A 12,448-nucleotide genomic window follows, 5' to 3' on the forward strand; every position below is an offset into this window, starting at 1 on the left:
TGGTGCTTTTGGTTTAATCGGATTATACCATGCCAATATGTTTATTTTAACAAGAAAATTTCAGCCACATGCGATGCGGCGGCTGATGTCCCACAGAGAAGCAAGCACGCAGATGATAAAAAAAAGTAACAAAGGACCATAAATTGCAAATCATCCCTTCACAGAAGAAAAAGTCGAAGTGCAATCCCTTCCTATAAAACCCTATGCAATATCGGACTCAAACTCATAACCGCAGTCTAACATGCTGCCATATTTTACCAATATCATGTTATAACAAAGAAGTTAGTGGATATTTCAATAGCAGTTTTGAAAATATAATATTAAGTTATAATTATTTTTTTTGTGTGTTCTACGTCAATTTACTATAATTTCTAAATGCATTTTAGTATATTCTTTATCCTCTATACTACTTACTCGCTTAATTTTTTAAAAATATGTACATGATTTTAAAAACTTAAGTAGGGAACGATTTCTTCTTTCATTGTTTCATTTTTAATATTTTTGTTACTACTATTCTGTTGCAGAACTTAACAGCATTTCTGAGTTCATCGCATAAAATAGGTTAAATAAAGGCCAGTTAGATTTACCATAATAATATTGATGTTCACGTTATTTTGTTGTTACAATACCGCTGTTAAGTTACAAAACGTCCAATTATTACTTTTATTATTATTATCATTATTATTATTATTATGATCAGACGAAGTTTGTAATTTTCTCGCAATTTTCTTTCTACAAAGGTTAGGTGTGTCAAGGAACGAACTCAGGAAATACTTCACATTTGCTATAATCTCAGCTTATTAGCATATCACAACATCTCATCGACACACATTAATAACAATAATTTGTTAAAACTTAGTAACTTAGAGTTTGCATATTGACTGCAAAATTTAGCATACATTTTAGTTAGTGTTGCGTCCTATTCTATCCACCTTTTATTGATTTGATTAGTCAATAGTTCGAATGAACTACAAATTCCAACAGTTGGTGCAAATTAGATTATATGTATTACACACCACTGGCTTGCATAGAATGAAACATTTGGAACAGACAATTTTGTGTGATGGTAAAAAACGCCGGCGGTTTCTATATATGACTTTCCGAGAACTGATATTATATGTATTGTTTTCAGGATTTCGTCGACGCGAAATGCCTGCAACGAGGGACGCTACTTTCATTTTGACTTCCATGGTGATCATCTTAAACGCTGTTTCAGCCGAAGTTGTTGAGGAAACGAGCGCGAAAACGACCAAGTGCAAAGTGTCGGAGTTCGCGTGTGCTAACGGAAAATGCATTCCACTCAACTACTTTTGCGATGTCAAAAACGACTGTGGCGATTCATCCGACGAGCCCAGATATTGCACTAGTAAGCATATGTATCAATTGTAGCAAAACTAGCGTTAAATGCCCTGCTAGTGATTGCGCTATAGCTTTTTACAAATTTCGTATCAAGCGAATTATGATTTTTCGGAGAGAATTTGGAACCATTCTCTTCCCAGTGGTCAAACGTATCCAAGTCTAAGCATGTATTTTGGTTGCAGGAAAACTACTGTTAGGGATGGTACAAATTGACCTATTATCGACAAAATTATGATTTTTCTTAGCTAGAACACTAGGAAAAGCATTATCATTATTTTGCGATTTCTACCTTTATTTTAAAATCCCACCAGGGGTATGTCTGCAATTATTTGAGTCCTGTCCTCTCATGCACTAATATAATACCAGAATATTTATGACCGGGACCAAATGTTTTAATACATACTCCTGTCTTGTATGAGTAGAAATACATTAATCATGACCCAGTTACTCATAAATTTATTAATACTCAAACTGCGTTGTAGGACATCCGCGTAAAGGAAGGATAAAATGAAGAAAGAAACCATAAAAACACATAACCAATTATCTGGAGGCAGCCAAAATGGGCTTATTTCCGTTCTAAGAGAATAAGATTTACATCCAAGACACGTAAACTGTGAGAAAACTTTCTACCAAATCATTACGAAATTATCCATTACTCAAAATCGAAAAGGAAATGTCGAATATGTTTGCCGAAAACAAACACCACAAACTTTTGTACCTGAAGTTTTTCCTCTAAAAGTCGAACGAAAAAAGTTTCGATCAATCTTAGCCGGTCGGCAAATCTTTAGAATGTATTAAGTCGACACCCCTGGGCATTATTTTCGCCAAAACGTTTTTTTTTAAACGCAACATTCGAAATAAAACCATTCTTAGCGTTTAAATAAAACACTATTCCTTTTTTTATCGCGATAACTACCTCATTTTCGTTCATAATGGAAACAATTCTTCGAATTCTTCTATCTTTCCGATCCCCCTTTGCCCAGTAGTTTACTAATTGGTTTCTTTTTTACCTTAATCTGGTCATCCATCCATTAAAATAATATTCTGCTAACCTAAAAATACAATAAATTATAAATCGCAACTACTACATGTGTTAATAGTAGATAATACAGGGTCTATGTGTCATATATCCTATGCTAACCTAAAATTTGCGCCGAATAGCCACACTTAACTCGTTTTCCTTAAAGTTCCAACTGATAACAGTTGAACTGAGTATCAGCAGCCATATTGATGGCTGAACGCTGGATCGTATTGGTTGAAAGTGAGATTTGAAATGGTTATTGATTGCAAGCTAGTTTTGAAATGTATGAATGTAAGCGTTTGTAAAGTTCAATTTTATCGGCTATATTATATATTTTTGAAAAAAAAAGGCTTACAGGGATTTTAAGATTTCTGTTCCCTAAAGATTTTAGTTGGAAATGCAATATAAAAATGAAACCGAGAGAAAGGATTCTATGTTGCCAAATTTTTTAACAGCATCACTAATGAACTAATGAATACATTATTCGGATCTTCACAGTCAACTGACAAAAAAACGTGTAGTACATTTCATTATTGTACCTGTTTGAAGATTTACTATTATTTCTAATAAAATGAATACAAAATAGCGTCGAATAAAAAGATCAGTTGAAGAGGCCACATTCCCAATTTGTTAAGCAAGTATTTTTGTTAGTCTAAATAGCTGAATTAATTTTCCGTTAGAAAACTGAAAGGGATCGGTTTAAATAAGTACATCAAAATCGGCATTGACAATATCATACCACTACGCAAGTTGGTTAAGGTCCTCCATTATTATTGCGATTTTTGAATAGATAATTATTTAGTGGTAAAAATATCGTGAATAAATGACCAAAAAAAAAACAAATCTGGCGGGTCTTTTTTTCCCAATTTCTCATCATTCAATAAGAATAAAATAAATGTCTCACAACATTTGAAGAAAACACCCCTACTTTTTCAAGAATAGTGATCCGGCTGTATATTTATTTTTTATTAGATGTGTTGATAGTTGTTTATAAATCTTCCACCATATGCATCTACTCATTGACAATACTTACTGATGAATGGATAATAATAACTACACACCCCACAAAAATATTTATGACAGACACAGACAATAACTGTGTGTTTGTTTAGTCATCGTAAAAAATCTGTTATCGGTTTAAGTAAAGTATTGCTTATCCAGTGGTAAGTTGTTCAAGTTAGGAACGGGCGAATTCAGCGATTCCGAAATAAAGCTTTCGATTCGAATTATTACAGGTTTATTATTTATTAAAAATTGAAGAGTTTTTTTGGGACCACTTTTGCCAAATATGAAACTGTCCTGAGTAGTACTAATTTATTGAGCTGCTTAACGTGCATTTAATATTTTTGATTAATACAAAAAAGAAATTATCTCAAAATTTTAAATTTTTCTAATAAATAGAGGACCTATAATATGAGGAAGAACGAAAAAAAAATGTGTTCATGCAATTGGATAATTAAATTACTAATTTTCCACCATTGCTCGTTAAAAATATCCATTGTTAGTTAAAAGGCTTTTCTCGCAAATAATTCGCCAGAATAGCGTCCGCCTACTTCCTGCACCTACAATGTCGATAATGAAAAACTTTTAGTGAAATTTTGTACGCTCCAAAGTTCTAATCTTCCCACCATCGTTAAGTTTTAGTACGGAAGGTGGATTAACGAAATTTATAGGAAAAGTTTTTTAACGGCGGCCTTCACAAACTCCTGCAATTACAACTTCGGGTATTTAAGAAGAGGGGTGCCTATCTGTCTCAACATCTAGGAGCTGGCGGTTCATTTCATCACAATTCAAACTGCGCCAAATAGCGCTGGAGTTTTTGAACTTTTCGACATATTGCACTGTTCAGATTGTCAGATTTTAATAACTATTGGAACAATTGATATCTTTGGCATCGCGTATTGAAACGATAGCGAAAAGTATGTCGCGCGTTTTAAATTTGTTGAAAACATACAAATAGAGAGATAGATGGTGATAATATTTCATTTAAAAAACTGAAGCTCTAGCGTAGCAGTCCATACAGGCTGTGTGCATTTAGCATTTGTTGCTTATGTCGAATTTGACTAAAACAATTTCGGTGACCGTAAATATAAAACGTCACTGGGTTCAAAATTGCTTTATTTCATTGCAAAAGAAACATCAATTAATTAATATGACAACATATACTTAACTGTTTACTGACCAATGAGATGATGTATCGACGGAATTTTTTTTGATTTTTGCAATTAATATACTGAAAAGCTTTTTTAAGATTATATGTAGATGATAAAAAGTAAATAAAGCAAATTTTTGTAATTTACCTAGTATCGTCCGCTTATTTTCAACAAGGACTGATCCGCTGCTCAATTTTGACCAATTTTTTTTTATCTTAAAATTCATATTATTGGAATAGGTGCGTTCAATTTATCTTGATAACATTTTTATTGGCTGTAACTTTTTTGTTTTAAGAGATATCAAGGTAAACAAAAAAACAAAATGTATTGTTAGTGTCCAAGTTTATTGCAAGTAATGTATAAAGCAAAACACTATCAATTTTCTCACATATAAGTCTACATCGTATTTTCTTAAACGTAACCCCCTGTATATTACAAACGTGTTTAATAGAATATATTATTCCGATTACAATGATGTAACAACACACTTCATATTTTAGTCAACTCGTTTTTGAAAAATCGGCAAAAATAAGCAATTTGTATATAATTTAAAAGAGTGTCGTGGCTGACTGCAACAACAATAATTATTTACAAAATAAAGTAGAACACTAAAAATAACAAGACACACTGAAGTAAAAAATTCTTTAACTATTTTAAATACTGCTATATGCGACCACCATTTTCCTTAACACATTTCTCATACACTGTAATGGTATAATGCCTTGCATTTAGTAACGCTTCCCAATTGTCTCTTAACTGATTGATTGCCTCTGAAATCCTTTGGCAAACGGTCCACGACAAGGAGTTCTGTGCACGTCATTTTTTATGTGTCCCCAAAAGAAAAAATCCATTAAAGGTAAGTCGAGGCTGTTGGCTGGCCAATCCATAGTTCCGCCATTCCCTATCCAACCCCTGAGATATATGTTAAGAAAAATTTTAACTGTCTTGCTACCATATAATCAGCGCTGATATAGTAAGGTGTAAATCTTCTATATATTGTTCAATTTGGAGCTCTAAGAGTTGCAAAAATGGTCTTCAGTTGACTTTTGATCTATAAATGTCGGATTTAAATTATGCCCATTACCATACATCAATTGATTTGTACCCCTAGGTTTTTATTTCGTGTATTTGTGTCGGAATCTTTAAAGACCAATATCACGTATTTGGTCAACCCTTTCTTATGGTTAAAATGTTTCTCAAAAAATTATTATATTCATTATATCTATTTAATAAATCCCAATAAAATTACATCCTCATATGACATTGTTCTGCACTTAGTTTATGAGTTTTAAGAAATTTAAATGCATTATATTCACATTCTTTCACAACTGAGTGGAACCGAGAAATACCTGTCTCTTCATCTACTCTAGTAATAGAGGAAACTGGATGTGCTTCATAGAATCCTAATATGAATTATTTTCTTCATTTAAAACATTATGATTCCGGCATACCTTTTTAGCATTTAGGACGTTATCGTTTTCTGGAAATATCTGTTTTGAAGGAGCTCAGCGCTCTGGAAAAAGTCCATACTGACGACAAGCTGCGGTTGCACTTTTATTATTCAGACAGTATGCTTGAAGCATATCACTCCTTTCACGGATGCCAACTTCGCGAAAAAATATTTTAACAATAATGACTTGGACAATAATTCAACCATGAACATTGTTTACTAATATGTCAAGGAAACATATTTTTATTTGTCAGTCAAGGCACTCTTTGAAATTATATTAAAATTTCCTATTTTTGCCGATTTGTCAAAAACGAGTGGACTAGACTATAAGGCGTGTTACATCATTGTAATGGGAATGAACAATTCTATTAAACACATATATAATATACAGGGTGTTCCATTTAAAACAGTATGATGTAGGCTTATATGTCAGAAAATTCAAATTATTTCAATCGTCACTTGGGAAAAAACTTGGCTACTAACCCTACATTTAAAATTTTATCACGATAAATTGAACGCATGGTACATTTATAACAATAAATTATAAAATTATATTTTACGACAACTAAAATTTACTATTACTAGACCAATATAAAATAAAGCACATTTTTAATATTGTTATTATTATTATTATTTATTATTATTATTATTAATATTAAAATTACGTTAAAATACAACGACGACTCCTAATCAGAGCAAAAATAATAAAATGTCTTTGGAGCACCCGGGACAACAATGTCAAATTTTGGATCAATAATGATACGTTTTCGGATCCATATTTATTCGAGCTTTTTTCATTGAAATATCCTCAGCAATCACAGCACTAAATATTGATATGTTAATTTTTAACATCCTGAAACTGCAGCGTTAGATTAATTAATTAATTTTCGAATTGACAAAAAAGACGCATTTTTGTTATTAAGCAATGTAACTGTTATTAAAAAAAATTCAGAGAGCTAATAATTAAATTTATTTTCTCGGTTTTTTGTTTTCAAAACTGACCAATCTTTCGCATTATACGACCTGTATATCAGCGAAAGATAAATTCGTGAGATGAGCTCTCGGATTCTCATAAATCTACTTAATTTCGGACGTCGGAAAGAAATATCGGAAAGAAATATTATCAATGGGAAATTGTGTACGCCGCACAGAAATATCTTTTATATTCATGAAATTCATATTCAATTCGGAGACGTCACGCGGATATGGCAGAATTTATATTAGGACATAACTTCTCGGTTATTTATCGCCTTGAAATTTTTGCTACTGGAAATTATTGATGTTGCGAGCACTGCCAGGCGGTAAACATTGTACCTTAAATTACACGCTGGGTCTAGAGAGTTTGTTATTGCTTTCGACTCAAGTTTTCCGAGATTTAGTAACCGCGTTTATTCTGGCGTTTTGTGTTTTCACGGATCGCTATGTAACATTTGTAAAACAAAAAGTCCTATTTCAATTTTAACTTTTTCATACTTGGCTCAGGGGCAATTATTTATAACATCGTAATAAAATTATATAAAGCAGAATTATTCAGATTTCAAGTTTAAGAGCTAGATTTGAACATTGGGGTTAGACGTTCACTTGACAGTCGTCAATTGTAGATTAAATAAGATAACTAAGTTCTGTGTAATAGCGTCACAATGTACATCCATTTTTAATATGAGATTCACAATTTTCACTTATATATTTATTTTTTATTTATTTATTACACGGATAACAAATTCCAAGAAAAATAATACAAAATAACTAATCCGTCCTCACACTATGCGTGTGCGTCCAAAGTATATATTTTATTTTGCTATTATTTCTTGAATTATTATTATTCTCTAAACTATTTTTTCAAAGAAACTTCCACAAGCTACTGTAATACTTTTTACAACACTTCTGCATTCCTCCTTCTAACGTCTCGAAAATTATCCTGTTGTCTTCTTCAGAGCTTGACTGAAACTTCAGAAGCCAACAGGATGATTGGCGAAACGGCAGCAAGTTCGGAGGAATACAGAAGTTTTGTAAAAAGGTACTCTAAACTAATTTAACTACGTTCAATAACTCAGATCTATTTCAATTTAAAATCACGCAAGTATGTTCTTTAAATTTGCTTCCGCAAATTAACGCGGAAATAAAAATTGGCGAATTTTTTCCTTAAAGTGAGAAACAAGTAATTAAACAACAAGGGAGCTGTCCCCAGTTTCACCCGAAGACCACCAAGGTAAGGGATTTAAAGGACACGTTTTTTTCTTGTTAAATTTTTGTATTATTGCCAGTAAATGTGTGTCGCTTTATTGAGCTATCAAAGGAGGTTGCAACATTTCATTGGTCCTTCGAGCCGGATTTGAACTCCTTTGTACACATAAAAAAATGAAAGAAAAACGTGTTTATCACTTTTTCAGCAAATTTAACACTTTTATTATGTTAAATTTTTGTATTATTGCGAGTTCATTTTTGACGCTTTTGACAGCCATCAACAAGTAAAATTTATAAAAAATCTATTAAGCTCCAAATAATTCATGTCACGCCAATAAAATCTGTCATCATTCTGCTATAACAAAGTATTTATAAAATTTAAGCTCTCCCACCAAATCAAGTAAATCTGATACATTTCTTGACTATCATTCATAAAATTATTTTATAAAAAAGATCCGCAATGTCAACCCTGAGGAACAGCAGTTGGAGCTTTTACATCATTGGACACACAATTCGGCCCTTTTGCAATGACTCTTCTTCTTAGATATAATATTGTTTCTAAATCAATGTAACCTAGACGTCTCCCTGCTTCTGAATGACTAACTTGTCACTATCTTCTTTCGGTGAATTTTCCGATCAGTAGTCATTCATATTTTTTTTGCTCTTCCCTAACAGGCGCAAGATTATTTGAGAAATATTCCACAAATTTTTGTGTGCTGTACAGACATCGATACGGTAGTAAACTGTTGGTAAACTTTGTACTTCAGTCCGATTTAGGAGATTAGTCATTTAGTCTATTTTAACTAGCTGGATAAGCCCTTCCCCACAGCATAAGACGAGCACTCAAGTACGCACTAGCTAAATGTTTTAGAGTTATTTTTTGATATAGTAAAAAAGAAAATTAATTTGGTCAGACATGTTCAAAACATTTTCAAGCAGCACCAAGCTTATAGGATGTTTTAGGAAAAAATGTTTTATAGGGAAGTTTACATTTTTTTTTTCACCTATTGATTCACGGATGGAAAAATGCGATGACAATATATTCCGGGATATTATCCGTTCGTTTGTTGAACTCCGATTGAAATCCTGCAGACGTTTCGCCAAGATCTCACTTGGCATCTTCAACGCTCGCGCTCCGAAAACACTTCGAACACTGGGAGGTTATCGGCGTCGCGTGCGGTATTTATAACCTGCGCCGAAGGTGCCGCTTTGTTTATTTCGCCCGACCGTAGTTGCGATGTCCCCATTGGCTGCTGCGTATTGCTCTGCCGTTTGATTATCGTTTTCCACGTATTGGATAAATGCAGAGCGTCGTCTCTCGTATTTAGGTGTCCGGACTTTTCTATCTCGATGGCGTCTCGTAATAATCCTGGTCCTAAAATAAGAAATGTTAGCAATTTGTTTACAAGTGCCGAAATCAATTTTATGGCCTGTCTGGTGTTGGTACTGGAATAAAGCAGATGTTTTTTGGTTATTTCTTATTGCTCATCGATGTTCCTCAAGCCTGGCTGATATCCTCCTATTGGTCTGTCCCATGTACGTCAAGCTGCACGATCCGCAAGCCACACTATATACTCCTTGTTTCTCTTTTGAGTTCCGATCAGCAGGGCAATAACCAAACAACAGCAGCCGCAACAAAGAGTGCAGGACGAAACCCAACAGACATCGACCTCTGTTCTGCCATACATCAAGGGGGTTACTGACAGAATCGGCCGGATATTACGGAAACACGAGGTATCTACGGCATACAAACTTGAGCATACCATTGGAGCAATATTAAGAAATCCAAAACAAAAAATTACTTTGGAGAACCAAGGAGTAATACCGTGGCTTGTGGATCGTGCAACTTGACGTACGTGGGACAGACCAATAGCAGGATTTCAACCAGGCTCGAGGAGGATATATATATATGTCGGTTAAATTAGACAAAAGTTGCGCATTTTGATACCGAACAAGATCCCGTTTTACAAATTTGAAAATTCCAAGCCGTTCCGGAAATATCCGAGAAAAACCGAAATATTGCGATTTCGTTTTTATTATTTTTTAAAGCTATTTGAAAAGATATGAAGAAACGGAAAACACTTTTCCATTGGCACTTTTTAATCTCTCCAAATTGAAGTTAACAAATTTTCATTACAGCGTTTCGATTCCATGGAACCACCATCAACTTTGATTTTTCTTATGGGACGGAAAAAAAGTACACACAGTATTAGGTTGTGCTTTTCATTGCGAATTCAACGATGTACGATACAATACGGTTACTTATGTTTTTATCCAGAAAAATGGCTTTTTAATACATTTCTAGTATTTTATTGTAGTAGGCCATGAGATCCGAACGATGAAATGCAAAAGAAAATGGTTGACAAGTTCGAGTTAATGTGTTTATTTATTTACTAACTCTAACTGTTCATTTAACATAACAACTAAATCCAACAAGTTAATGAAAAACAAATTCTATAACAAATGTTCGAATAAATGACCTCCATTTTCTAGGCATAAGTACGCCCGTCTCACGGTAGACTCCAAAACACGACTTAACATTTCAGGAGTAATTTTATTAAACGCTGCTCGTACTGATTGACGTAATTGTTCCTCGTTGTCAAAACATTCTTTGAATACCTCATTTTTTATGTAGCCCCATAAGAAAAAGTCCAAGGGAGTTAAGTCCGGGGACCTTGGAGGCCAAGGTGTTTCACTGTAAGTCCCAATGTATTTTCCATCAAACCGTTCAGTTAAATATTGGCGAACTTCTCTGGAGTTATGGGCTGGGGCACCATCTTGTTCGAACCAGCAGCCTTGCACAGCGCCTAGCGGTAAATCATCTAAGGCATCTTCTAAATCGTGCCTCAAGATGTCAAGGTACCGCTCGGAAGTTAAGGAATTATTATAGAAAATAGGGCCTATAATCTTGCTACCAAAAATCCCACACCAAATATTAAACCCAAAGCGAACTTGATGTCTGGATAGTCTATTAACACGTGGATTTTGTTGCGACCAATAGTGTGTATTGCGCCTGTTATAAATACCGTTATTGGTCACCATACTTTCATCAGACCAAATCACTTTATATGGAAAATTAAAACTCTCATCACACATCCTGGTATACCACTCACAAAAATGTCTACGTCGTTCGTCGTCACCCGGTTTTAATCCTTGACATATTCTGAATTTGTAAGGCTTAAATTCATTTTTCCTTAAAATAAACTGAGCTGTAGATTTAGCTACCCCATTCTGGTCTTCAATTTCTCTGATAGAAGTTTGTGGATCTTCGATAACAGATTGTAGAACAATGTATTGGTTTTCTTCATTGGAAGGTTTTTGTCGGGATAATGCAGGCTTCTTAAATGATCCATATTCTTTCAGATTAAATAACAAACGCCGAAAAATACTCTTGTCAGGTTGTCTCCGCTCTGGGTATTTGTTAGAATACATACGCTCGACTTCCAAACAATTTCTTTGGCATCAGATGTAGCAAGACAGCATATCACATTTTTCTTCGTTTGTAAAATTACCTCCCTCCATTGTAGAACAAAATAAATTAGAAAAAGACAACAACAATAAAAATACAAAAACAATAACTAAAGGAATAAACTTATGATCGACTGATAACAAAGACAAATAACATTAATGTGTCATTGAAATTGACTGGATGTCATTTTGTCATGGCCTACTCCATTTAAATGCTGAAATGTATTAAAAATCCATTTTTCTGGATAAAAACATAAGTAACCATATTGTATCGTACATCGTTGAATTCGCAATGAAAAGCACAACCTAATACTGTGTGTACTTTTTTTCCGTCCCATAAGAAAAATCAAAGTTGATGGTGGTTCCATGGAATCGAAACGCTGTAATTAAAATTTGTTAACGTCAATTTGGAGAGATTAAAAAGTGCCAATGGAAAAGTGTTTTCCGTTTTTTCATATCTTTTCAAATAGCTTTAAAAAATAATAAAAACGAAATCGCAATATTTCGGTTTTTCTCGGATATTTCCGGAACGGCTTGGAATTATCAAATTTGTAAAACGGGATCTTGTTCGGTATCAAAATGCGCAACTTTTGTCTAATTTAACCGACACTGTATCTCTTATAGTTTCCGAGATCCCCATGCTGTGCATCCTTATCTTGGACACACTGTATATATATATATATATATATATATATATATATATATATATATATATATATATATATATATATATATATATATATCTCACTTGGCATCTTCAATGCTCGCGCTCCGAAAACACTTTTATTTTCGCAAGAAACAAATCCCATTTTG

At 33.5% G+C, this 12,448-nt stretch overlaps 1 protein-coding gene across 3 annotated transcripts in view; it reads left to right on the forward strand.

Moving 5' to 3' along the window:
* Positions 1 to 12,448, forward strand: part of LOC132703517 (uncharacterized) — a 90,959-nt gene that overhangs the window by 39,696 nt on the left and 38,815 nt on the right. For all 3 annotated transcript variants that reach the window (XR_009619093.1, XM_060672833.1, XM_060672834.1), the window contains one exon: positions 1,133 to 1,366. Coding sequence is in view for 2 of the 3 variants with exons in the window: in XM_060672833.1 (XP_060528816.1) it covers positions 1,150 to 1,366 (217 nt within the window). In the remaining variant the exon portion in view is untranslated. The remainder of the gene's footprint in view (positions 1 to 1,132; positions 1,367 to 12,448) is intronic.

Source organism: Cylas formicarius, unplaced genomic scaffold (assembly GCF_029955315.1).
Source record: "Cylas formicarius isolate icCylForm1 unplaced genomic scaffold, icCylForm1.1 PGA_scaffold_6__28_contigs__length_40554024, whole genome shotgun sequence".
NCBI lineage: Eukaryota > Metazoa > Arthropoda > Insecta > Coleoptera > Brentidae > Cylas > Cylas formicarius.